This window comes from Sabethes cyaneus, chromosome 2 (genome assembly GCF_943734655.1).
Source record: "Sabethes cyaneus chromosome 2, idSabCyanKW18_F2, whole genome shotgun sequence".
Taxonomy (NCBI): Eukaryota; Metazoa; Arthropoda; class Insecta; order Diptera; family Culicidae; genus Sabethes; species Sabethes cyaneus.
In genome coordinates this window covers 238446739-238473686 of record NC_071354.1, presented here as the reverse complement: position 1 = coordinate 238473686, position 26948 = coordinate 238446739, and the positions used below count along the sequence as shown (strand labels likewise).

The 26948-nt window shown below is 44.6% G+C and overlaps 1 protein-coding gene across 1 annotated transcript in view; it reads right to left on the bottom strand.

The window, feature by feature from the left end:
* The window catches only part of LOC128736814 (titin), a 251582-nt gene that overhangs the window by 208233 nt on the left and 16401 nt on the right, over nt 1–26948 (bottom strand). The window contains exons 6-10 of the mRNA XM_053831305.1: nt 25790–26918; nt 14330–14490; nt 4149–5970; nt 3686–4041; nt 682–3441 (exon numbers count right to left, since the gene is read on the bottom strand). Coding sequence (XP_053687280.1) covers nt 682–3441; nt 3686–4041; nt 4149–5970; nt 14330–14490; nt 25790–26918 — 6228 coding nt within the window. The remainder of the gene's footprint in view (nt 1–681; nt 3442–3685; nt 4042–4148; nt 5971–14329; nt 14491–25789; nt 26919–26948) is intronic.

The window sequence follows — 26948 nt, the reverse complement described above, 5'->3', positions numbered from 1 at the left end:
TCTATTTTAGACAAATCTCTAGATAAATCGTTAACTTGCATCATATTTATTTTTCTGGATTAATATAAACATATGATGCAAGTTAGGATTGATCCTGCCAACATAGAGTTTTTAAAGCAATGTTTATCTATAAGTATAATTTGTCCATAACTGTAGAACGACTATAGTAAGTGTTTTTATTAAGAAAGTGTAGATTTTTAGTGTTCGACAAAGTATCCCATAGCTATTTGCTGCAAATTCTTCACAGATATAAATTAGTTTTGACCTGAAATATATATAAAACATTTTTTTTTTCTATTTGCGCAGGTACCAGCTAATACCCAAATATTGAGCTATTTTTCTAGAAAAACTAACGTACAAGCTCTTAATGTTTCGATGATACTATTTATGTCCTATTTTTTTTCGAATCCGTCCCACTATGCATCGGAATTACGGGGACAAAGTAAGCAAAATAATAGTGTTAAGTTGAAAGCGAAAAATCATAATCAACAAACAACTAAAAAAAGATAAATAAAACTTAAAACTCATGCAGAATTAGGCAATTTTGTTTTGAGCTTGCGCGCGTCTTTTAGAGCTGCTATTCGCTGCGAGCTGGGGTTAGGCAATCACGCAAGCAAGCACGTACGCACGCACGCACACACGAGACATCAATCAATTGGCTGTCAAGCGATTTGTTCGAACCTTGCTAGCCTCTTCGGTGACGACGCTGGTGGTGGTGGTGGCGGCGGTGATTTGCTCCGCCTGTTGAGCTGGCGGTTGAGCGGGTTCGTCGGTCACGGCCGATTTGCTGGCGTCCTCAACCTTTTCCACCGTTGCTGATGTCGACGACTCGAACGATTCGATTTTCTGTTCCTGCGTGGAAGCGGTTGATGAGCTGACCACAACACTTTGCTCCATTTTGCTGCTGCTGCTGAAGCTTTCGATCTTCTGCTCGCTGAAGGAAACCGTCTTCTGGACCTCCTCGGTGTCGGCCAGATAGCCGCTGACTCCGTTCATCTTCCGATTCACGTCCATGTCGCTCTCGTACTCACTCTCGGTCGCCGTGAACGGGCTCTTAGCTCCGACGGTACTAGCCTTTGCTTCCGGTGCCGGCTCGAACGAAGCAGGAGTCATCCCGGCGGTATCCGACTGTCCCGTCGCCGCCGAAGGTGGCGGCTTTTTGCGCGGACTGGGCGGGATAATCTTGACACCACCGGCCGGAACACGTTCCGGCACTTTATCCATGCTCTCGAACAGCGACTGTTCGATCTTCTCACGATAGTAGGAGCTCTTGCGTTCGTTCGAGTGCTTCGGAGCGTAACCCATCGTCGGCTGCGGTCCCGGCTCGAGCCCGATCTCGGCCGGGGTGTAGCCAAAGTCGGCCGGCAGAGTGAGCGGGGCTTTCGTCGGGGAGTAGGGTAGTTGTTGAACGAGACGGGGGGCTTTTAGGTCGAGGGCCTCCTGCTGGCGGATCGTTTGCTCGAACAGTTGCTTTGTTTCCTTGACGGATTTTTTCTTGTAGATTTCCTCCTGCTGCTGTTGCTGGATGAATTGTTGTTGTTGTTGGGAGAAGTCGATGAATTGGGTTGGAGGAAACTGGACGGGTTGTTGGGGTTCTGGATAAACGATCGGTTGCGGAACGGGAGCTGGAGCATAGGTTTGTGCAGGAAGCGGAGCTGGTACGAAGGGTTCGGGAGCTGGAACGAAGGTCGGAGCTGGAACGAAGGGTTCCGGAGCCGGAGCAGGAACGAAGGTTTGTGCAGGAGCTGGAACGAAGGTCGTCGGGATTGGCTGGAAGTCGAGCGGCGTCGAGGAGTAGTTCTGTTGGGTTGGAGTGATGGAAGGTGGAGGGAGTGGCTTGAACGGCTGAGGAGTTTGATTGTAGGATGGTCCAGAGAGGAACGGTACGGCGGCTTGAGTAGAAGCGAGCGAGTGTTGAACCGGAGGCGGTTGTGGTTGTTGTGGAAGTGCAGCTGGAGTGAACTTCGCTGCCGGTGGAGCGGGAGCCGGGACGAACTTCGGTTGAGGAGCTGGTGCTGGGACGAAGGGCTTCGGTTGTTGGACGGGCTGCGGAGCTGGAGCCGGGATGAAAGGTTTTGGTGGCTGTAGGACAGGTTGAGGAGCTGGAGTGAAGGTCGGTTGTGGAGCTTGCATAGGAGCTGGAGCAGGTTCGGATGGTTTGAACGGTTGATATTGCATGGTTTGCGAGTACTGCTGTTGAGATATCGACGACGCTTGGAACTGATGAGTCGTCGAGAAGGACGAATACATCTGCTGTTGCTGTTGTTGCTGCAGCAGCTGCTGCTGCTGCTGTTGGCTGTAAAAGGCGTTCTGCACTGGCTGCGGCTGGAATTCAGATTTAGGCGTTGAGCGTTTATTGTCCTCTAGAGAGTGTTTACGAGCGGTAGGAGTCACAGATGATGGCTTGGTGCGTGGTAATGTGACGAAGCCGGATGTTTTAGGAGTGGTCCAAAGTTTCTCCATTGCGATGGCTTCCGCCGATGGTCGAGGAGACGAGCTGCGAGCTCGCTCCAGATGGGGGGTGCTTGCTTGGGGTCGATAGATTGCACTTTCTTGGGCAACAATCTGAGGAATTTTGTGGGAAGGAGTCGGATCGTGCTTCGGGATGGGGTGCGTTTCGGGGGTTATCGGAGGGTGCGACTCTTGGTGATAGATCGGAGGAGTCGGAACGGTGATGGGTTGTGGTTGCAGAAACTCGACCTTTTTGGTCGTTTGATAGCTGCTGCTGGCGGTCGTTGTGATGGTGCTGGTTGTGACGCTACTTGACTGTGACTGTTCGGATGATGAAGCGAATGGAGTTTGTTGGGTTACTGGCGGCGGTGCGTACGCTTGATAGAGTTGTATTTCCGGACCTACCAGCTGTTGCGTTTGATCGATGGCGACTGGCGTTTGTTTGAGAGGTTTGAAAGATTTTGGCTTTGGTATGGGCGGTGGAGGAGCCACCACCGGATGTGGCGTTCCGTTCATTTTGTCGATCTTTTCAAAGAACTGGAACGCACTTCGCTTGGTTTCGGTTTGGAACTCCTCGGTCGTTGGTTTCGGTTCCAACTGAGGAGTCGTTTGTGTGGCTTCAGTCTTTAGCAGCTGCGCTGGAGGTTGTTGCTGCAGCTGTAGTATCTGCATCGGTGTTTGTGTGGCGTCCGTTCGTGTAGCGATTCGGTCTGTATTGGTGGCACTGGTTTGAACGTCTGTCTGAACCATCGTTCCTTCGGACACAAGCGGTATAGTGGGTGTTTGTGTGCGTTGTGAAAATGTAACGGGCAGATCTGGGAAGTTGATTTTGTGTTCCAAACGCATCGTGGCTTCGGTAGTGCGACGCGTTTCGGTTACGACAGTGGACTCTGTCGTGGGACCCTGCAGTTTCGATTCGGCTGAAAACTCTTGACGAGCGGTAAAGCCAGACTCGCCGGAAATGCTTTCGTGTGGTTCACCGGCCGCTGGCTGTGTGGTAGAAAGATCGATGATAGATAGATGGTGCGATGAAAGAATGAGATGAAAGTTTAGACAGAACGAACAAACAAAAAGGAAAAACAGAAAATGAAAGAATGTGCAGGAATGAATTTTGAATTTCTCGGAATGTGTGGACGTTCATTGAATCACAGATCTCAAATTCACTTATTCTAAACACTTGAAAAACCGCTATCATTCCCGCGTTTTGTCCCGTCCCGACCCGTCGGATAGTTACCTGTGGTATGTCCACGAAGGAGACATGCTTCGGTTGGGGTTGTGGCTGGGGTTCCACTTCCAGCACGGCAATGTCGGCGATACTTTGCGCTTCACCGCCGGCGTTCTTGGCCAGCAGCATGTACTTGCCGGCGTCCGCTAGGTCAATCTGTTCGAACACGAGCTTATGGCAGGGACCAACCTGCTGCAGAGCGAAGCTGCCCGGTAGCAGCGCGTCCTGGACGGGTTGGTTGTCCTTGAACCAGTACACGGTCGGCTCGGGGGTTCCCGTTACTTCCGCGGACAGAATAACACGATCACCTCGACGGACACTCTGGGCCTGTAGCCGTCTACCGAACACGGGCGGGAATATAGACTCTAAAGAAGCGATTAAAGGGGGGTAGAATAAAAGGAAAAACAGAGAAAGAAAGAAAGGAAAGTGAACGTGGAAAAGAACGTGGGTTTTAGATGGCGGGCATTCTTACTTTTGACGACCAGATCGGCGGTGGTCGATGAAGCACCGGCTGCGTTCGATGCCGTCGCGGTATAACGTCCTGCGTCGTTGGTGGAAACGTTCTTCAGCTCGACTACGATCTTGTTGAGTGAATAGGACACACTGATGCGTTCTCCGTCCGGCTGTAGGTCGGCATCGTTCTTCGTTACTTTCACCTCGGGTGTCGGATAGCCGTCGACGATTCCTTCGAAAACTACATCGGCTCCTTGGTCGACAATTTTTCCGTTGAACGGCGATACGAACCGGGGAGCGGAGCTGCGTCTGGCCGGCTTTCCGGTACTGATCTGGCCCGAGTTGGCGATGATGGTTTCGTGCATTTCGGACGTATTGTTGTTGGCGATGTTGAGGATGGATGTTTCCTGCTGAATCGATGGTGGCAGGTCGTTCGATTGATGGTACTGCGAGAATTGCTTTTTCTCCGACAATTCCGGGGCTTCGTTACCGACTTTCTTGAACGAGCGGTCCATCTGGGCTGACTGCGAGTGCACCTCGGATTGGGATACTCCGTTCTCGACCACCGTCGAGGAGGAATAGGACGAGGATGAAGTGGTAACCTGCTTCTGGAGCGTCACCGTCGACGCTCCACTATTATCGACCTGCATCATTGACTCAGCCATAACCTGCGGCAAGAACGACGCCATCGTTCCAAAACCATCGGCCAGCTTGATAAAAGCCACACACTGGGCGTGTCCCGCGTCGTTCTCGGCCAAACAAGTAATCTTCCCAGCCAACTCCGGCACAACTTCAGGAATCGTCAGTACCTGCCGATCGCCACTAGTCGAAACGAGAAAATCGTGTCCCTGGACGGGCCGGTCGTTGAAAAACCACCGGATTTTCGGCTGCGGTTTGCCCACAACAATGCACTCAAACTTGGTCGAATCGTGCAACTTAACGGCCCGATCGGCAAACAGTTCCTTAAAGGTCGGACAAACAACACTGTCGCTAAGAAACGCCGGCACGGTTTCGAACTCGGGCGCGTTCACCGATTTGACGATCAAATTCGAAAAACACTTGGCCTCCCCGGACGGGTTGCTCGCCTTCACCGTGTACACGCCCTTATCGTCGGGGAACACCTGTTCGATGACGAGCTTCACCACTCCGTCCTCGCGGATTATTGAATGAACACGCGGGTTCTCTTCGATTTCACGGTTATTAACGTACCACCTGATGCTGGGTCGCGGATCACCACTGACGGCACACTCGAATTGGCACTTCTCGCCGTCGGTCGCTAGGATGTCACTTAGCAGCCGCTCGAACTTGGGTGGCGCCCCCAGTTGGGGCAGGACACGCTCGGCCGGCTGACGTACGGCCGGTTCCGCGATGTTCAGTGGTGTTACAATTAGATTACACTTGCTCGAAGCTTCACCAGCGCTATTAATAGCGACCACTCGGTACTCGCCAGCATCTTCTAGAAATGCTTCTCGTATCACCAGCGAACAGCGATCACCTTGGAATAGCAGCTGAAAATCGGTGGACTCCTTGACGGGACGTTCCCAGTGGTACCAGATCACTTCCGGCTCCGGTTGACCGACGATCACGCAGTCCAGTTGGACCGGTTTCCCCTCGAACACTGAGACGTCCTTTAGCTGGAGCTGGACGGACGGTTTCACTGGTTCCATATCACTGGCTAGTTCGGAATCGGACGTTTCGTGCGGCAGCCGACCTTTCACAACAACATTACACGAGCAGGACTTTTCACCGGCGATATTCTTGGCAGTTAGCGTGTAGACACCAGCATCCTTCAGGAATGCTTCGTCTATGACCAATTGCGCTCTGCCGTTTTCGTAGAAGAACTAAAATGAAAACGGGAAAATGAGAATTTTCATTTTTCAGCCTTCAGCTGCTGCTGCTGCTGGCCCTGCGCGCGAAGCACCGCTCGCGGTCACTCGGCGAAGGAACTCACGAAGTACGGACGGCTCGCTCACTGGTGTTGGTTAGCGCAGACATGCAGTGACACCAACAATAGTGGGTGGACATTACGCGGTCACCAGGGATGAACCCTTCAGGCAAGTCATTCACCTCGATTTGTTTCCTACGTAAAACCATCCATTGAAAACCCACTCACCCACCGACCGGTGGGTAATCAACGCGTAATGAACACTCCCACAGGTGGGTAGCGTACCGATGCATTTCCATGTTGGCCTACCGGCAACTACCACCCTGTAGGGTACCCATAAATCTGCGCTGCGAAGATCATTTTCATCACTCATTCGGCTTTATAGCCTTCGTCCCCGCCTAAATGTAACGTGCAGGCGAAAATAAAAACTAAACGACGTCTTCGTCGACGACGACGACGACGGCAATCAAAGCAGTCTCGTTGGCGCCTGCGCACTTCCAATCAACTCCTACCCTGGCCAATCGCAGCAGTCAGTCGCAGATCGCAGTGTAGACAATCGCAGCATGCCGTCTGTCTGTGACATATGCACAACACTGAAACACTCACACACGCACACGCATTGGGACGGTGTCTCCCTCATCATTCCCGTGCGTTGTTCGGCGTAGTAATTTATCTATTTTTAACCATTATAATTAAATTCTACACAAAATTGGAACATCACGGAGATAAATAACTTCAACTGTTGCGGTTTTCGCTACGGTTTGGCTACCACCGGTTGAAGTTCTGCAACGGTAGCGAAGTTTGAACGCTCACACTTACACACAGACACACATACGTCAATTTTGTTCAAAATAGGGGGGTTTGACTGTTTTTGACGACGACGACCACGGGGAGTAGTGAGTGAAAGTGGTAGATGAAAATCACGATCTATTAACAACATCAAGGCGAGTAGAATTGTGCAGGAAAAGAATAGAATAAGAGTAGGAAATGACACTCCGACGACTACGACGACGGCGATGGTGGACGACTCTGATAGGGTTCAGAAGGTGAAATTGTTGAAACATCTGAAGATCTGAAGAGGGTTTTTTTTTCGTTTTTCCGTTTGGCTGTGAAAATATAAGCTAGAATAGAAAGGAACAGCTGGCACATAGGGAGCTGGTCTCGTCTAGCTCTAGTCTTGAAAGCATAGTATAAGCAAGCAGGTATTCGGCTTGACAGTTGCGAAAGATGAATGCATAATGACGCTAATGATCTGTGGCTTTTAGTTTATGTCTCTTACTATTTTTGTTTTCTAATGTTCATTGATCCGTTCGGTGGACAGTGCTGCCGGAGTAACTGGTTTAGATAGTTCTTATTTTGATGAGAAAATGAAAATCTTATTTTTTTAAACTTTCCTCAGTTACGCATTATAGTCGAATCAACCTTTTTTGTAAAGCTCAAAATACCTTTCATTTGACATGCAAAATGTAAAATCAGTTCAGTGGTCCAGAAGCTATGAGTTTCAAAATAATGATCTGTAGTCGAAAATGGTATAAAATCATGATTTTTGGGAAACCGTAAATTAAAAGTGTGCAGGCACCAACAAAAACACATTTGATAATCTAGTTAATAAAGTGGCTCTCATCTTTATAAAAGTTATGAAGTTATTACATTTTCAAACTAGTATACACTGCTTTACTAATTTTAACAGCATTATAGAAAAAAATTATTACAAACAACTTTTTTTGAACTTCTTATGAGGGAGTAAATGTGTTTTTGTGAAGAACGAACATTGGAAGAACTGGGAAAAATGATATGTTGACAGTGAAAAATAATTGACTGTCTAGGTGGGAATTGGGAAACCTCTATTTCAACTCTTTTTAAAATACAATATGTTTTAATGCCTAACTTAGAGTGCATCAACGCAGTTTTTCAATTTTGGTTCTTCTTAAAAACTATCTCATAAAGTGTATAAAGACGCATACTGTTCCAGAGTAATAGGTTTGTAGTTACTCTTGAGAAAATTTTATGATTAATAGGAAAAAAGTATAAAATATAACGTTGCCCGAATCGCCCATTAACAGATATTAATTGCATTCGAAAAATGCATAATGAGATAAAAGAAAGAGGCCCGAAAATTAAAACGAAGAAAAAGAGAAAAAAATGTAAAAATGTAAACAAAAAGAAAAAGAAAAAAAAAACGATAGATAGGATAGAAAGAACAGAAAAAAAGGAAAATGGAGGGAAAATAAGAGAAACGAGAGGAAACCGAAAATGGAAGACAAATGGGGTTACACGAAAAACAGAACGGCAATAGAAAAAATGGAAAAGAGCAAAAATGGACCTGAAATTGGACGGCAAAACGCGAAAAATGGAAGAGAGAAAAATAAGAAGAAAATCAGGACAGAAAAGAGTAAAAAATTGAACAGGAAAAGCAGATTGGGAGAAAACGATGGGTATAAAAAAGGAAGAACAAGAGCGAAAAGGGGGGAATAGAAGAAATACGAGTCGCGAAAAAAGAGGGAAAACAAGACGAGAAAGGGAATACGAAACATAAAATAAGATAAAACCTTAAACGGGAAACAAGAATTGCAAAAGAGAAAAAATAGAAACAAGGAAAACGGGAAATAGAAGTTAAACGGGATATAAAAGGAGAAAGGTGGGAAAAAATGAGAGTTTGGAACAGAAACAGAAGAGAAGAAATGGATCAAAGAAAAGGTCGACAGGAAATCGAAAGCATAAAGAAGAACAGCTAGAGAATTGAAAGAACACGAAACAATGAGGATAATGAAGAAAATGAGGACAAACTGGACATAAAAGGAGAATAACGAAAAAGACTTGAAAATGGAAGAAAAAACGGAAAAGAAAAACGGAACATGACAGAAAAGGATGAAGAGCAGTAAATAATAAAGGATAGAACGGAACAGATGTAAACTAAAAACAAAAAAAGAAAACCGAAAAATAGACGAAAACCGGGACTAAAAAAGTCAAAATGGAATAGAAAATGACGCAAAACCTGACAGGAAAAGAGGGAAAATGAGCTTAAAAATGAGACAAAACGGAAAAGAACCGACAAAACTGAACAGAGGATAATCACGACGTAGGGAAAGGGCGCGAAAACGGAACGGGATATGAAAAGAAAAGGAATAGAGAAAGAGGAAAATGAGACAAAAAAAAAGAAAAGAAAAACGTTCTTATGAAAATTGTAAAACGGAAAAGAAAATAAGGAAAAACATTAAGAGAAAGTAAGAAAAGGAAAACGAAAATGAACTGGACTGGACAGAAATGGGATAGTACGGCCATTGCAAATCATTTTCAAAGTTTTTGTCATCCCCCCTTGGAAATTGGCTTGAAAAATCAGGGGGCAAAAAAATAATTTGCAGGACACGAGTTAATTTTTTTTATAAAATCAGTCGTCTGTGGGCTCTATAGCCGGAAAAACTCGAAAAATGAGTGAACAAGTTGAGTTAACACTTCTAGCACGAAATAGAAATGAGAATTCAAACAGTGAAATTTCCGAAAATCGGCCAGAAAATTTTTCTTTCGTTTTTGTCTTTTTTTCGTAGATTTTTGCATGAAAAATAATAACGTATATATTAAAATAGAAGAAGAATAGATTTGGTTTTCGCGTTTAAACTTTAAGTAAAAATGCCTAAAATCCATATTTTTTTGTGCTCGATAAAAAAATTCTCTTTGTTTTTTTGCCCCCCCTTTCAGTGGCCCAACACCGGTGGGACAAAAACTTTTTAAAATATTTGTAATGGCCTAAAGGAGAAAAAGAAAATGAGAAAGGGAGCAAGATAATGGAGACGATTTTAAAAGCGGATGAAAACCAGGATTAAAAAATAAGAAAACAGTTAAAAGGAGACAAACAATAGAAAGAAAAACACGTAAAAGAGAAAAACAAGAGGGAAATCAAGAGGAAGTACTGAAAAGGGTAAAAGTGGAACATGAAATGAAGATTAGGAGGAATCAGTGGGTAGAAAAAAGGAAGAACAAGAGAGAAAAAGAGGGAATAGAAAAGAGGGACAGAAAAAGGAAAAACCCGCAAAGAACAAGACGGAAAACCAGACAAGAAAGGGAGTACGGAACAGAAAATAAAATGAAACCATATAGGGAGAGAAGAAGAGCGAGAGAGAATAAAGAGAAACTAGGTGAACGGGGAAAAGAGGTTAAATGTGATATATAAGGAGAAAAATGGGACAAACAAGCGGAATTGGGACAGAAAAAGAGAAAAAGATAAACGGACCAAAGCTAAAAGTAAATCGGAAGCAAAAAAAGAAAACCTAGAGAATAGGAGCAAAACGAAATGATAAAAAACGAAGGAAATGAGGACAAACTGGGTACAAAAGGAGAAAAAACGAAGAAAATCTTGAAAACGGCAAAAAGGTGAGTAGAACGGAAAAGAAAAACGGAACATAACAGAAAAGTTGGAAACAATAAAGGGTAGAACGGAACAGACGCAAACGAAAAATAAAAGACGCAAATAGAAAACGAGTTAAAAAGCGAGAAAAAGACGAAAACCGGGACTACAAAGTCGAAACGGGACAGAACATGACGAAAAACCTGACAGGAAATGAGTAAAAAAGCGGCCTGAAAAGGAGAAAAAACGAAAGAAAACAGACAAAATGGAACAGAGGACAATCACGAGGAATGCAGAGAAAAAGAATAGGGATAGAAAAAATATGAGACAAAAAAGAAGGAAATAAAAATGGACTAATGAAAATACTGAAACGGATAAAAGCGGAAGGAAAAATGATAAAGGAAATTAAGAAAACGAAAAAGAAGATGAACTAGACTGGACAGAAATGGGATAGTAAACGAGAAAAAGAAAACGAGAAAATATGGAAGCAAGATAATGGAGAAACGAGAACAAAGAAGAAAATAAAGTGAAAATAGATAAAACGGAAAAGAAAAACTGAACGTGGCAGAAAAGGAGGAAAAGCAGGACATGGTGAGGAAGAATAGACGAAAACGAAAACGGGATGGAAAAGGATTTTAAAAGAGAAAAGTGATGAAAACCGGGATTGAAAATATATAAAAAAAGTTCAAACGGGACAGAAAATGACAAGAAAGAATATAACAGAGGAAAATCACGAGGTAGAGAAAGGACACGAAAACGGGACAGGAAATGGATAGAATAAGAATAGAGAAAGGTGAAAAAATGGGACAAAAAAATTAGAAAAAAACATAGAACTAATGGAAATGGTAAAACGGAAAAGAAAAGAAGAAAACTAAGAAACGAAAAAGAAAATGAAAAACTGGAAAAAAAAGAAAACGAGAAAATATGGAAGTAATATGATGGAAAACCAAGGACAGGAGAAGAAGAAAATGGAGCGTAACACTGACTTTCTTCAGTAGTCGAGGAAAACGGAGTAAAAAAATGAAAATGGATAGAATGAAAAAGAAAAATCGAACGTGATAGAAAAGGAATAAAGTAGAACGCAATAAGGAAGACCGAAATAGATGAAAACGAAAGGGGATGGAAAAGAACTTTAAAACCGAAAAGTGATGAAAGCCGGGATTGAAAAAAAGAAAACAGGACAAAAAATGCAAAAACGACAAGAAAAGAGAAAAATGGGCCTGAAAACGAGGTAAAAAGGAAACGGAACAGAGGAAAATCAGGACTAAGGCGAAAAAATGGGACAGCGAGCGAAGAGCGAAACAGCTGAAAAAAGTAAAAATGAGGATGGAAAAAGAAGGAAAAAGAAACAATTCAGGAAATACGTAACATAGAAGCGTCTCCCTCTAAAAGGGAAAAGAAGAATAGCGTTAGACAAAGACGAAAACCGATAGTGGCATCGAAGAAAATGGAGAGAAAGGGCAAATGGGATATAAAAGGAGAAAGATGGGACAAAAAAGGAGAAAAAAACCAAGAAAAGATGGAAAAAACAGCAAAATGAATTAATCATAATGGTAAAACGTAAGAACAAAAGACTGAAAAACGGTAAATAGATAGGGAAAATCAAAGAGGAAAGGGAAAAGGCAGCCAAAATCAGAATTATTTTTAAGTCAAATAATTCTGATTTTGGCTGCCGAAACGGACGGACAAAAAAATGAATCTGAAATTAAATAAAAAGAAAACTAATCTAATTTACATAGTATATTCGTATTCTACTAGACGCTCCAAAAATAGGAAAATAGAAAAAAGGGAAGAGATAAAGCGGGAAACACGAAAGAGAATTACAAAAAATGAGTGAAAAACAAGATAAAAATCCGAAAAAATGGGACAAGAAACGAAAAAAAGAAATAATGAAACAGAAAACATGGGACAGAAAGAAAGAAAAACGAAAGAACATGAGGAAAAACAAAGGGTAAAGAAGAGTGAAACAAAAACCAAGAAAACGATACAGTAAAGAAGAAAAACGGAACAAAAACGGGACTGTAAAAGATCAAAAGAGGTGAAAGCGTGAGAGAGTAAGACGAAATATGTCAAACGTAATTTTAAGTAAAACTTCGCGTCTAATGTCGTGTCAATGTCCAAATTCAAATCTAAATTAATGCCACATGTCAATTTAAATTTCCAGTCCAATTGCACGTTCGATTTTAAGTGCAATTACAAATTTAATTTAATTCCAATTTAAAATTTAACTTAAACTCTGATTTCAAGTCCAATTTTAAGAAGAATTTTAATTTCAATTTCTGGTCTAATTTTAATGAAATTCCAATTTTCAATTCAATTCAATTTCAATCTCAATTTTTAAGTTCAATCTATACACATGTAAGTGATTGTGAGTATGTTTGTTTGTTTGTTTATTTGTATGTTCCGCCATAACTCCAGAACGCCTTGACTGTTCTCCACCAAACTCAGCACACATGTTCCTTGACATAAGGCAATCAGCTCTGGAGGGATGACTAAAGGAGGAGTCTGTAACAAGGGGGAGGTCCAAATACGTAAAAGGGGTGGGAGCGTTTCTCTTGCATTTAGATCGATTGCAGTTGCACAAGTGGCTGAGAGACAAAATGGTGGTGAAGGGTGGGGGGAAGGGGGAGGGTGGTACAGAGGTGGATATATAGAAAAAAAGAGCTTTGTTTTTTTTTGTAAGAGGGATTTCGAGAAAAGAAACGGATGCATATTAGTTTACGCGACAGAAAGGGGAGGACTGGGAAAGAGCCGACAGTTGTACCATTGGCCGGATTTCTGAACAGGGGACAGATTTATAAGTTACAATTTTGTTACGATTTTTTTTGTTGGGGGATTTGACTACTTTGTCCATTAATTTGAACTTTTTTAGTTTCGCAATAACAATAATAACAATAATGTACAAATGTACAAGTAACTGAGAGACAAAGGGGCCCCGAGTAAGATCGGGCGATCAGCTAGTTTCAAATAAAAATTCAAATTCTCTTTTAGTTGCGATTTCATGTCTAATTCCAAGTCAGTTAGTCTTCGCACTCTCTGACTCTAGAGTTTGGGATTAGTTGTAAAGTAATCAAAAACATGGGAGAGAAAAAGAATCGAAAACTCTCAAACATGGTTAATGCGCAGTTCGCTCAATCCATAGCGATACTGCAAAAAGAGATAAGTGCAGAATACAGAAATTAATTGTGGGTCATTTGAGCATTATCTACAGATTAATGAGTGAATATTATATTAATTGATTGATAAAATTGTTACTCATAAGAAGCACGAATAATCTGATCAATGATTAGGTGATATTTTAACGGAAATTAGCAGCTAAAGCTCAAATGTCCCACAATTGTGTGTGACCCATGATTATGAACTGACTCTAAGTACTTTTAATAACTTTTTTTCAACTTAGTAAATTGGTTTCTGCAACGTGAACAAAGTAATGTTTGCGACTTGATATTTATTAAAATCGAGCTACAGCTAAAATAATTATTTTATATACTTCCGCTGATGATGTAGTACCTGGTTGTTCACAAGTAAAAAAAATGGAGCCACCCGGTCTTCCATGTGGATCGCATCCACATAACTCCGGCAGCACTGTCGCTTCCAACTCCGGTTCGGTTCGACGGTCTTAATGAAGTGTTTTATAGGCACTTGCACAAGATTGGACAACTTGAGAATCAATTAAGGGCAAACGGTCGATTTGTAGACTTGCGTGTATGGACCAATCCTCACACTGCACTGTGTGCCTGCAGTCAGTCAGTGTGAGGACGGGGGAGCGAAATGCAACGAAAACCAAGGAAGAGTTAACGACGATGATGGTGGGTGGGGAGACAGAGAGGGTGGTTTTTAGCAGCAGCAGCGGTCATAATCCGCCAAGATTTGTGAACTGACGATTGGTTGAGTGAGTGCGTGTGCTTCGTTCGAGTGGGTGTCTTTCTATGCTTTTATAGACCTACACAGCGAAATGCGAACCGAAACTCACCTTCACTTCCCGGTTGGCAAAATGCTTTCCATCGTGGGTCCACATGACCTCGGGCGGCGGAGTACCGGCAACTTCGGCTTCCAGCTTGATCTTCTGGCCCACGCGGGCCATCACGTTGGACAGCGGGGTACGGAAGCTGGGATACTCGGTCGGTTCCAGGGCTGTGCAGGAAGAGAGAGAGAGTGAGAAATGAGTCATTATTGCACTGCCGTTGCGTACGACTTAGTTAGTGTGATGATTGGTGCTAGAACAGGTGTTGTTTAGCCTAAGCGGCCGTGCATCCGGCCGGCATGCGCTTTCCATGCACGTGCAGTTCAGCAGAACCGGCAGCTGGCAGCTGATGACTGCGGGAATTCGGTGCATCGGTATGAGTTTTGTTATTGTTATCGTTGTTTTGGATAATGATCAAAATTTTCAACCTTCATTGAGCCGCGCGAGTCGCGCTGCAGTCGGTGGTGGAATTTTTTTCAAATTTTGAAAATAGCACTGGCGCGACGACGATGGTTGCGTTTTTTTTCTTACTTTATTTTCTCGCTTAGCTTTAGGCTTGAAGGTGTTAGTGAGCTGTTGCTTTTTTAGTGATTCTGTAGCTGTAGCCGAGTCAGTTGTGTGAGGAAAGCAAAAAATAAACCCTCGCGCTCTGGTCGCGGGGAAAATCCACTGCTGCTGGTGAGTGCCGGTTGGATGTGACTGCTTGAGAGGAAATTTGATCTTTGGATGGGTCTCACAAACATGTCATAATTTATGCGCGTGAGTCGCCCTGCTTCGAGTAAACATTTTGTGTACGAGCAGGCGAATCGAATTGGGGTTTTGCTTTTGAAATGAAGAAGAAAATAGCTGCAAACCACTGCTGGCAACGTCTTGTGAAAATTGAATTTATCGGCCGGATGGTTGGCCACTGTTACGGGGGAGTAACGAAGTAATGTTGCATTTTTCTGTAATAATAGTTGATCTGCATGCGATCTATATATTTATACTCGGGACTGAGTAGTAAATTGCTTGAGAGAATTACCGAAAAATTCCTTCAGATTTTAGGAATGCCAAACATTTAATATTGCAGTTTGTCGAACACCAATATGAAGATCATGTGATGCTGTGAACGATGGACTTTGTTATACGATATTTCCTCCCTATTAAGAAAAAAAACGGATTGCAAATTTTCAATCTACAAAGATAAAAACTGCTTTGAAAACTTTCCAAAAGGAATAAACACGCTAAGTAGTTTAGCGTACATGTAAAGCACAAACCACTGTGAAAGAAAATTATTCAAACGTATTGTGAATCCAACAATAAAGAATTTATTACTCTTTTAGCTCAGGAAAAAGAAGCAAAAATCACAAGTGCCAAATTTTAATGGCATTTTTTTATGAGCTTGGTGAAAAAGGAAACATATATTTTCTTTTTGCCAACAGCATTTTTATTGGCTGCGCTAATAGAAATTTGACACCGGCTTCTAAGTTTTGCTTGTGTAGTTTCAATTTGTTTTATATTCAGTTTTGCTATGCACGAGCTGATAATATTTATTTTACATCATCATAAGTATGAGCGGATTAGTGCAGCCAAATGTTGGCAAATTGCAACGATAATTTAATTGGCGCCATTAAATGTTTCAGTAGTTCAAAACATAGGGAATATATCTAAAGGAAACATCTTTGTTTAAATAGATTCCTCGATTAGTCTCGAAAAAGACTCTCGAGCAACTTTTACAAGACAAACATAATGAACAAAATATATTCTTTAAAATAACTGCACGTAGCGGCTGAGAAAAATATTTTCAACGAATTTGTTGGACATAAAATTTTCCGTAATATTTCTATCCAAGATTTGATTTGATTTTTAAAAACAAGAATACTAAGAAGAACATCATCGTTCATTCAATCTTAAGCTTATTTCTGAGCGCTAGAATTCTAGTCTTAATATACAATTTCAGTTCCCGAAAAATAAATCGAGTTTTAAAATCTGAATTTAGTTCGATTTACTGTAATCTGTCCAGAATATAGAAAAAATTTGAGATCTTGAAAAAATAATAGAATAGGTCAACAGTGAATCTACGGGAATAGCAAGCTCGATGATAAAAGTAAAGTTGAAACCTCTACCTGGAAGGTAAAGTTTGTGAATCTATATCATGTGATGTAGTTTGTGAAAATTGTAATCATTTTTTGCTATATAAAGCAAATTTCACTAAAAGAATGCATGTCAAATCCAAATTGAATTTACAACATTACACCACATAGTAATAAGCGTTGATAATAATACAATAAGACAATCAAATTGTCATCACAATTTCATTATTTTTTTTATCAAACATTGCTATTGGGGACAGTGAGAGAAAGAGGCGTGGATAACACTGAGACAGTGCTATCATCAAGTAACTTTTTTTTAATTTTAATTTAATTTATAAAACCGCTAAATAATCTGGATGTATTGATTTTGACTATAAATGAGTTCTTGACAATAAGTTGCTATTTATACAACTATATAGGGTCTTAGGTAACTCGGTGAAAAGTTACATTTGGCAAAAAAATGGTCTAATCTCAATTATTACAGAATTATTCAACATTTTTAGTTTCCAGTTCTGTTTGCCTTAACTTAGCTCTAGTACAAAAAGTATGCTTACTTACTTAATTAGGTGACTTGCCATCCTAAGACAAAGCCAGTTGAACAAAGTTTCACTAGCAAGCTAGCTTAATTCTGTTGCTTTCATTCAAAAGCAGAGAAAATTTTGTATCGAAAATTGTCTTTAAAATTTTCAGATACAAAAAGCTTTGAAACAAGTGTGGTTTGTGGAAAACACGGAAAACAACAACGAAACAGACTTTTTGGGTCTCTCTAGAACGTCTGTGAAAACGATTGCAGCATCAAGCTGTATTCTCGGGAAGAACTCTTCGACATTCACCTTTGCTTCCGACAACCTAATACAAGTGTGTAAACCCCATTCCACAAGTGTTCGCATCCTTTCCATACCACAGGTTCAATTGCGCATAAACCTAAGTTTGAAGTTTGCAGGATTATGCAAGCAAAAGTGGGGGCGAACTGTGAACTTGGGAAAAATATTGTGGTTGTCGTTGTTGTTTTTCATACGTGTTAAACCGTGTCCATCGCACGCGGCGATCTAGTGATGCTATGCGTGATGTATGAATTCGTGCATTCGGATACTAATTCCTCACTCAGTAGGATACGTAATCAAATTGCAACGAAACTAAAAGTGAGAGCCGTTTCACGTCATAGAACGATTTGTAGAATGATACCTGAACTTTAAATTGGTAGATAAAAGCTATAAACTTTGACATGCTTTTTAGGAACACTTTGATGAAAACGCCTCTAGAGACACTTATTTCAAAGTATTTTGCTTCTGAGAAGTTACTAAATTTTATGAAGCAGAAAGGTTAAGGGCAATTTTTAGTACAATATTTTCTCAGCTTTAATGCTGGATAACACTGTAACGATTCAGATTTGACCATATGTGAAGTAGGATTTTTTATGTCAAAAATGGTCCTCTATCACCGGTTCTGAAATGTTTGCACCAAGCTACACTCTGTATATAAAAACAAACGAACGTGGATGAAGTATGTTCTGCCATAACTCCGGAGTGCCTGAACCGTTTTTCATCAAACTTGGCTTATATGTTCCTTGACATGATGGAATTAACAGAGGAGGGTTGACAACAGAGATTGATCTCTAACAAGAAGGGAAAATCCAAATAAGGAAAGAGTACTTTTTTCTCCTACATTATGTGGATGCAAATCTATAACAGGTATATAATAAGCTGGGTGACAGGAACGGGGTTTGAAACGGGCAGAGATGGGGCCATTAATAAGAGGGGAGGTTCAAATAAGGAAAAATCCAGTGGATGGGGGTGTGACAGATGGGAGTTGACAAGGATGAGAGAGAGGTTTTTGGGGCCGGGGAAGGTTTTTATGATGGTGACAGAACCCTTCCCCACTAAGAGGGGGGGGGGGGGGGGTTCATACCGATGAAACACAAATTTCTGCATAACTCGAGAAGTAATCAAGCAACTGGAACCAAATTTGGCATGAGGGGGTTTTTGGATGCAAGATTTTTTTCTATGGTGAATTAGGACCACTTCCCCATTTAGAAGGGGGAAATCATATACAAATGAAATACAAACTTCTTCATAACTCGAGAAGTATTCAAGCAAATGGAAGAAAATTTAGTATCCCAAGTAACAGTTTGGGTTTTATTACACTCTTATGATGGCATTTAATACCAAAATTGGCCTTGAAAACCATCATAAGAGTACAATAAAACTCACATTGAACCTGAAGCTTGAGATGTGGGAGTTTTTGGAGGCAGAATTTTTTTCTATGGTGAATTATGACCCCTTCTCCCTTTAGGAGGGGGGGGGCTCCCATACAAATGACAAATTTCCTCATAACTCGAAAGCTAATCAAGCAAATGTAATCAAATTTTGTATGTGGACTTGTGGTGGTTTTTGGAGGCATGAATTTATTTTATGATGGTTTGAGATACCCCACCTCTGTGGTAGGGGAATAAAGACTCATACAAATAAAACAGAAATTTTTGCGTAACTCAAAAACTAATTGAACTCCAGAAATTTTAGACTTCCAAAAACTATCTATAATAACAGTAGATGATTCAGGGCGAGACGGGCGCCGGCCGCGAGTCCAGAATCTGCCAGAATTTAATCCAAAATCTGACCCGAAATCTAAAAAAGGTTTATTGATCTTAATATCAGGAAAAGTCAAACATTGCTTAGGCTCAACAAAAAAGACCAAAGTACAATGACAGGACTAATCACCGGTCACTGCCCGAGCAAACATCATCTCATGAGGATAGGCAAGCTCAATGAGGAGACTTGCCGCTTCTGCAATCTTGAGAGTGAGACCTCGGAACACCTACTCTGCGAATGCCGAGTATTGATACAACGCAGACTGCGTATTCTCGGGAAGGGAATCCTAGAACCTTCAGATATCTGGAATCAAAAACTTATTGAAATACTTAACTTCATACGAAGTGCAGTGCCGAACTGGGATGAATGTGCAATCTGACACGGCCTTCAACTCGCCAATAGTGATGAACCAGGAGTATGCACTTAGATTAAAGTGGAGTATACCACAATAGATCTCTAATATTGGTCGCTGTGGTTCATTTTCCTACAAAATAAAAAGACCCAAAATCTGATACAACGTGTTAACCAAAATGTGGTCCAGGTTCAAAGTCTGCTCAAATGTGTGGTCCGAAATATTATCCAAGATCTGGTGCAAATCTGATCTCAATGTGGTCCAAAATCTGGCCCAGAATCTGATGCAGCACCAAGATCTGGTTCTGGTCTAGATTGTGGTCCAGGTCCAAAATGTGATCCAGGTTTAGAAAACGATCCAAATTCTGAACAAAAATGAGATCAAAAAGGTGGTCAAAAATCGTATGCAAAATCTAGTCTAAAGCTGATAAAAATGAGATCCAAAATGTGGTCCATACCATGTTCAGAATCTGGGTCCAAAATCTGATCCAAAAACTGGTTAAAAATTTTATGCAAAATGTTGTTCAAAATGTGGTGCAGAATCTAGTGAAAATGTGTTCCAAATGCTGAAACAAAAGTTGATAGAAAACGTGACCCACGATGTAACCCAGGTCTAAAATATGTGACCCAAAACTTGCCCCTAGTCCGAAATCTGGCCCAAAAATCTGATGAAGAATGAGGTACAAAATCTGGTTTATAATCTGACCCAGTTCCAGAATCTGGGCCAAAATTTGATCCAAAATCTGGCCCAAAAACTGATACAATGGTGGACCAAAATGTGGTCCAGGCCCAGAACTTGGTCCAGGTCCAACATCTGGGTTTGGTCCCGAATGTAGGCCAGTGTCTGGTTTGAAATCTAATTCGAAATCTGTGGTTTAATTTTCCAAAATTTGGAACCAAATTGAGCCCAGCGAAAATGCAATGACAGAGAAAACTTAAACGAGAAAAAGAATACGAGAACAAATGAGATAAGGAGTGAGAAGTGAGACACGAAGAAATTCTGGATTCAAAGCGAGTTTTATTTGCTGTGATTCAGAAGAAAACCACAAATGTACAATTTCGGTCGAAACTAATGTCACGTGTATTTACAAGAACAGGGACTGGGACTGGGACTGGGACTGGGACTGGGACTGGGACTGGGACTGGGACTGGGACTGGGACTGGGACTGGGACTGGGACTGGGACTGGGACTGGGACTGGGACTGGGACTGGGACTGGGACTGGGACTGGGACTGGGACTGGGACTGGGACTGGGACTGGGACTGGGACTGGGACTGGGACTGGGACTGGGACTGGGACTGGGACTGGGACTGGGACTGGGACTGGGACTGGGACTGGGACTGGGACTGGGACTGGGACTGGGACTGGGACTGGGACTGGGACTGGGACTGGGACTGGGACTGGGACTGGGACTGGGACTGGGACTGGGACTGGGACTGGGACTGGGACTGGGACTGGGACTGGGACTGGGACTGGGACTGGGACTGGGACTGGGACTGGGACTGGGACTGGGACTGGGACTGGGACTGGGACTGGGACTGGGACTGGGACTGGGACTGGGACTGGGACTGGGACTGGGACTGGGACTGGGACTGGGACTGGGACTGGGACTGGGACTGGGACTGGGACTGGGACTGGGACTGGGACTGGGACTGGGACTGGGACTGGGACTGGGACTGGGACTGGGATGGGACTGGGACTGGGACTGGGACTGGGACTGGGACTGGGACTGGGACTGGGACTGGGACTGGGACTGGGACTGGGACTGGGACTGGGACTGGGACTGGGACTGGGACTGGGACTGGGACTGGGACTGGGACTGGGACTGGGACTGGGACTGGGACTGGGACTGGGACTGGGACTGGGACTGGGACTGGGACTGGGACTGGGACTGGGACTGGGACTGGGACTGGGACTGGGACTGGGACTGGGACTGGGACTGGGACTGGGACTGGGACTGGGACTGGGACTGGGACTGGGACTGGGACTGGGACTGGGACTGGGACTGGGACTGGGACTGGGACTGGGACTGGGACTGGGACTGGGACTGGGACTGGGACTGGGACTGGGACTGGGACTGGGACTGGGACTGGGACTGGGACTGGGGACTGGGACTGGGACTGGGACTGGGACTGGGACTGGGACTGGGACTGGGACTGGGACTGGGACTGGGACTGGGACTGGGACTGGGACTGGGACTGGGACTGGGACTGGGACTGGGACTGGGACTGGGACTGGGACTGGGACTGGGACTGGGACTGGGTGGGACTGGGATTGGGACTGGGACTGGGACTGGGACTGGGACTGGGACTGGGACTGGGACTGGGACTGGGACTGGGACTGGGACTGGGACTGGGACTGGGACTGGGACTGGGACTGGGACTGGGACTGGGACTGGGACTGGGACTGGGACTGGGACTGGGACTGGGACTGGGACTGGGACTGGGACTGGGACTGGGACTGGGACTGGGACTGGGACTGGGACTGGGACTGGGACTGGGACTGGGACTGGGACTGGGACTGGGACTGGGACTGGGACTGGGACTGGGACTGGGACTGGGACTGGGACTGGGACTGGGACTGGGACTGGGACTGGGACTGGGACTGGGACTGGGACTGGGACTGGGACTGGGACTGGGACTGGGACTGGGACTGGGACTGGGACTGGGACTGGGACTGGGACTGGGACTGGGACTGGGACTGGGACTGGGACTGGGACTGGGACTGGGACTGGGACTGGGACTGGGACTGGGACTGGGACTGGGACTGGGACTGGGACTGGGACTGGGACTGGGACTGGGACTGGGACTGGGACTGGGACTGGGACTGGGACTGGGACTGGGACTGGGACTGGGACTGGGACTGGGACTGGGACTGGGACTGGGACTGGGACTGGGACTGGGACTGGGACTGGGACTGGGACTGGGACTGGGACTGGGACTGGGACTGGGACTGGGACTGGGACTGGGACTGGGACTGGGACTGGGACTGGGACTGGGACTGGGACTGGGACTGGGACTGGGACTGGGACTGGGACTGGGACTGGGACTGGGACTGGGACTGGGACTGGGACTGGGACTGGGTGGGACTGGGATTGGGACTGGGACTGGGACTGGGACTGGGACTGGGACTGGGACTGGGACTGGGACTGGGACTGGGACTGGGACTGGGACTGGGACTGGGACTGGGACTGGGACTGGGACTGGGACTGGGACTGGGACTGGGACTGGGACTGGGACTGGGACTGGGACTGGGACTGGGACTGGGACTGGGACTGGGACTGGGACTGGGACTGGGACTGGGACTGGGACTGGGACTGGGACTGGGTGGGACTGGGATTGGGACTGGGACTGGGACTGGGACTGGGACTGGGACTGGGACTGGGACTGGGACTGGGACTGGGACTGGGACTGGGACTGGGACTGGGACTGGGACTGGGACTGGGACTGGGACTGGGACTGGGACTGGGACTGGGACTGGGACTGGGACTGGGACTGGGACTGGGACTGGGACTGGGACTGGGACTGGGACTGGGACTGGGACTGGGACTGGGACTGGGACTGGGACTGGGACTGGGACTGGGACTGGGACTGGGACTGGGACTGGGACTGGGACTGGGACTGGGACTGGGACTGGGACTGGGACTGGGACTGGGACTGGGACTGGGACTGGGACTGGGACTGGGACTGGGACTGGGTGGGACTGGGATTGGGACTGGGACTGGGACTGGGACTGGGACTGGGACTGGGACTGGGACTGGGACTGGGACTGGGACTGGGACTGGGACTGGGACTGGGACTGGGACTGGGACTGGGACTGGGACTGGGACTGGGACTGGGACTGGGACTGGGACTGGGACTGGGACTGGGACTGGGACTGGGACTGGGACTGGGACTGGGACTGGGACTGGGACTGGGACTGGGACTGGGACTGGGACTGGGACTGGGACTGGGACTGGGACTGGGACTGGGACTGGGACTGGGACTGGGACTGGGACTGGGACTGGGACTGGGACTGGGACTGGGACTGGGACTGGGACTGGGACTGGGACTGGGACTGGGACTGGGACTGGGACTGGGACTGGGACTGGGACTGGGACTGGGACTGGGACTGGGACTGGGACTGGGACTGGGACTGGGACTGGGACTGGGACTGGGACTGGGACTGGGACTGGGACTGGGACTGGGTGGGACTGGGACTGGGACTGGGTGGGACTGGGACTGGGACTGGGGCTGGGACTGGGACTGGGAGAAGGATAGTATCTAGAGTAATCTATCTTTACTCTTTAGAACGGGAATGAGAGCGGATGATGAAACTAAATCCTAATTAGGGAGTGCTTCAAAGTTCAAGCAGCAGCCAACGAGCAGAGAACGTGAAGTAACTGAGAAAAGTTATTTATCAAATTTGTCGATTATTTTCGGAGAAATGACGACAACTTTGTATTCCTTTTTTTGTCAGTACATGGCGTTTCAGTCTACTATTAACTACTTCACCGAAAATAATCAGATGAATAATTAATTTACCGTGACAAAACTCCCCAAAAGAAGTAACCGAGAAAAGGTTTAATCGTGTAATAAACTATTACGAATTTCAATCAAATTTTATCCGAGAGGTACAGTCCCTGTGTAGTAGTTAGCATTTACGCCTTTCACGCCTAGGACCCACGTCCAAATCCCAACCCCGCAGAAATCACGAATAATCCAAGCTGTTAAAGTGGCTATAATCTAACAAAAAACATTGTCCGAAAGCTGGATTTTAGTCAGATGGTGAATATCCCATAATTGGTACCGCTCTCCTCAGTTAATGGGAGCACCCTATTTTTTTAAAGACACGTGTTTGTCAAGTCCTTTTATTTTCTTTTATTTATGTTTGCGGAAATGTTTGAAAACCAAATCGTTGTACATTTTGAATTTTGAAAGTCAATTATTGGTGATATTGGTGAATCTTTGAGCCACTGCGGACTGGATCCTGTCGGTGGTTAAGGTGCCAAATAAAAGTAAGAGTCAAAAATTATTTGAAAAGATAAGACATAATAGATATAAGACCTCGCAACTTCGCGTTGAATTAGCAGTTCAAGTCCCCCCCCACCCTAACAAAAAAAAGGCACAGCACGATCACTTTGACGCAATGTTAATTCATTTTACAGTACTATTTCAGCCATGAAGAACCTGAATAAGTAGCTCCGTAAATACAAAATATGTATTAAAACTTTATTAGGAAATTTTATAGACGATAACTAACTCTACAAAGTTCTTCTTATAAATACTTTTAAAATTCTGGTTGGTTGCTGCCAGTGCTAAGAAATCTCAATTTATGCAATATGCCTGAATTGAAGTAACATACTGCTCAGTCTGTGCTGTTTCTAGTACAGATAGAATGAACTCAGCATTGCCAACTCGAAACGCGCAGTTCTCTACATTCGTTCATTCTCGACAATAGTGAATGACATCAAAAGTAAATCGTTCATTTAGTTTGAAATGTCGACAACGGCAAAGAAAACTACAATATGTAAACGTAAACATTGCTCCGAATTTTTAATTAATTTCCTTCAACCAGGTTATTGGTGATTTTAAAAACCAGCCAGTTTAAAAAATTAAACCTTGAGACCTAAGCTCAAGGGAAGGGAAGCTATCAATCAGGAGCAAGAAAATTGACTGCCAGGTTAGTCAAGTAATCATTCAGCACTGTGATTCATGAATGAATTTTGTTGAAGAGTAGAAAACTGAGTAAGGTAAATACTGCCAACAGCTCAGTAGCCATGTACATGGGCTGACAAATAAAAGAATACTATCAGGGGTATAACTGTATGCGCTGAATGCGTTTTATATTCGCCTTCATGCAGGGCTGTCAATTTCTTCGAGCACTGCACTGGTTGCTGCGGTACAGTCAAATTAATCAAAGTTGAATTTAAATTGGAACAGAATTAAAAAGAATTGTAATAGATCGAGTTTGGAATTTCAAATTTTTCACAATACGATCTGCCTTGTTTTAATTACAAATATCATTCTAATAATAAAATAATCCAGTATTCGTAAAATCCAGTACTGATTGAAAAACTCACAACAAACAACTGTTTTCTACTCAAACGTCGGGAAGCTACATACCTGTGAGGCTTCTGTCATTCACAACCATTGTTTACAAAATTCTAATTTACGCAATCACTTTGAATCAAAATCAAACTGTACCTTGGGAACGAATCTTCAGAGAACCACAACAGCCTATACACTTGATGAAATTCATTAGCAGCAATCGATCTAGACCTAATTTGCCACTTTCATCGATCGGGCAACGACGAGTCTAACTCGACCGATCAGCTAGCAATTGTACCGAGGTCGAACGCACGATTTGGCACCAGCAAACACCAGCGATCAAGCGCAAACAAACAAGCAAAAATTAAGCAACAAACAACGTTCGACACACAGACTGACACACACACTTTGTCTGTGGGATGTACATACGTTCAACGGTCAGTTCGGCGGCGGTTTCGTCGGTTCCGCACTCGTTGCTCGCTCGGCAGGTGAAGCGGGCTTGATCTTCGAGGAATACCTGCTCGAAGCGAAGCACCGCCGCACCGGTGGTCGGCTCGAACGAGATCTTGTAATCGGGGGAAGTGTCAATGCAAGTGTCGTTCTTGTACCAGTGAAGCACGGGCAGAGGATTACCTGTGACGGTGCAGCTGTACTGGAAGGGTTGTCCCTCGGTGGCGCTACCGTTGGCTAGTCTCTGGCTGAAAACCGGTGGCATTCCCTGGGGTTTCGGAGGCGGAGCTAGCTCGGTTACGGTTAACCGCGCGGACGTGTCAGCGATGCCAGCGTCGTTGGTTGCTCGACAGAGGAATTCTGCGGAATCAGCGGTTACTGTTTCGTCGATGGTCAGCGAACATAGACCTCCGTCGAAGGTGGTTTTGTAGTCCGGATTGTTTTGGATGCTGATTCCGTCCTTGAACCATTCAACGCAAGGAGGCGGATGGCCGAAGATTACGCACTGGAGTTGGACACGGGCGCCTTCCTGGACCGATATGTCCGTAAGTGGTTTTGGGATTGATAGTGAAGCTGGAGGTGGAGTGGGTTCCGGGGCCGAAGTGACGATCTCGTGAATCTGCTCGTGGCGTGTCTCTTCCGTGGTTTGAATCACCAACGGTGCCTGTGGTTCCTGTAGGTATTCAGCTTCGTCTACCGTTTGAATGTCGATCGACTGCTGCTGAGGTAAGCCACTGTGAGTGGTTGTCGTCGTTATCGTCGTTACTTCATGAACTTCATCCTGTTGAGTCTCTTGGAGCAGTCGTTGCTGTTGCTGTTGCTCTGTTAGTTCCTTGATGCGATCGCTAAGGTCTGTTTTGATTTTGTAAAATTTCTGGAACAGCTTCAGGTTATCGTTGTACAGAGCTACCGTGCTGTCGTGACCGTATAACTGAGAGGATAGGGTCGATATTTGCTTCAGCGTATTCAACTGCTGACTTTCGTATGCCTTCAGGATGTTTTCAATCTGCTGCATCAGATCATCAGCTAGATCTGGATTGCTGAGGATCGACAGCTTGTTGTTAGCATTGATGAGATCTGCATTCAGATCGCGATAGCAGTTTTCGACCTGAAAATAAATTCGACTATTAATTACAGT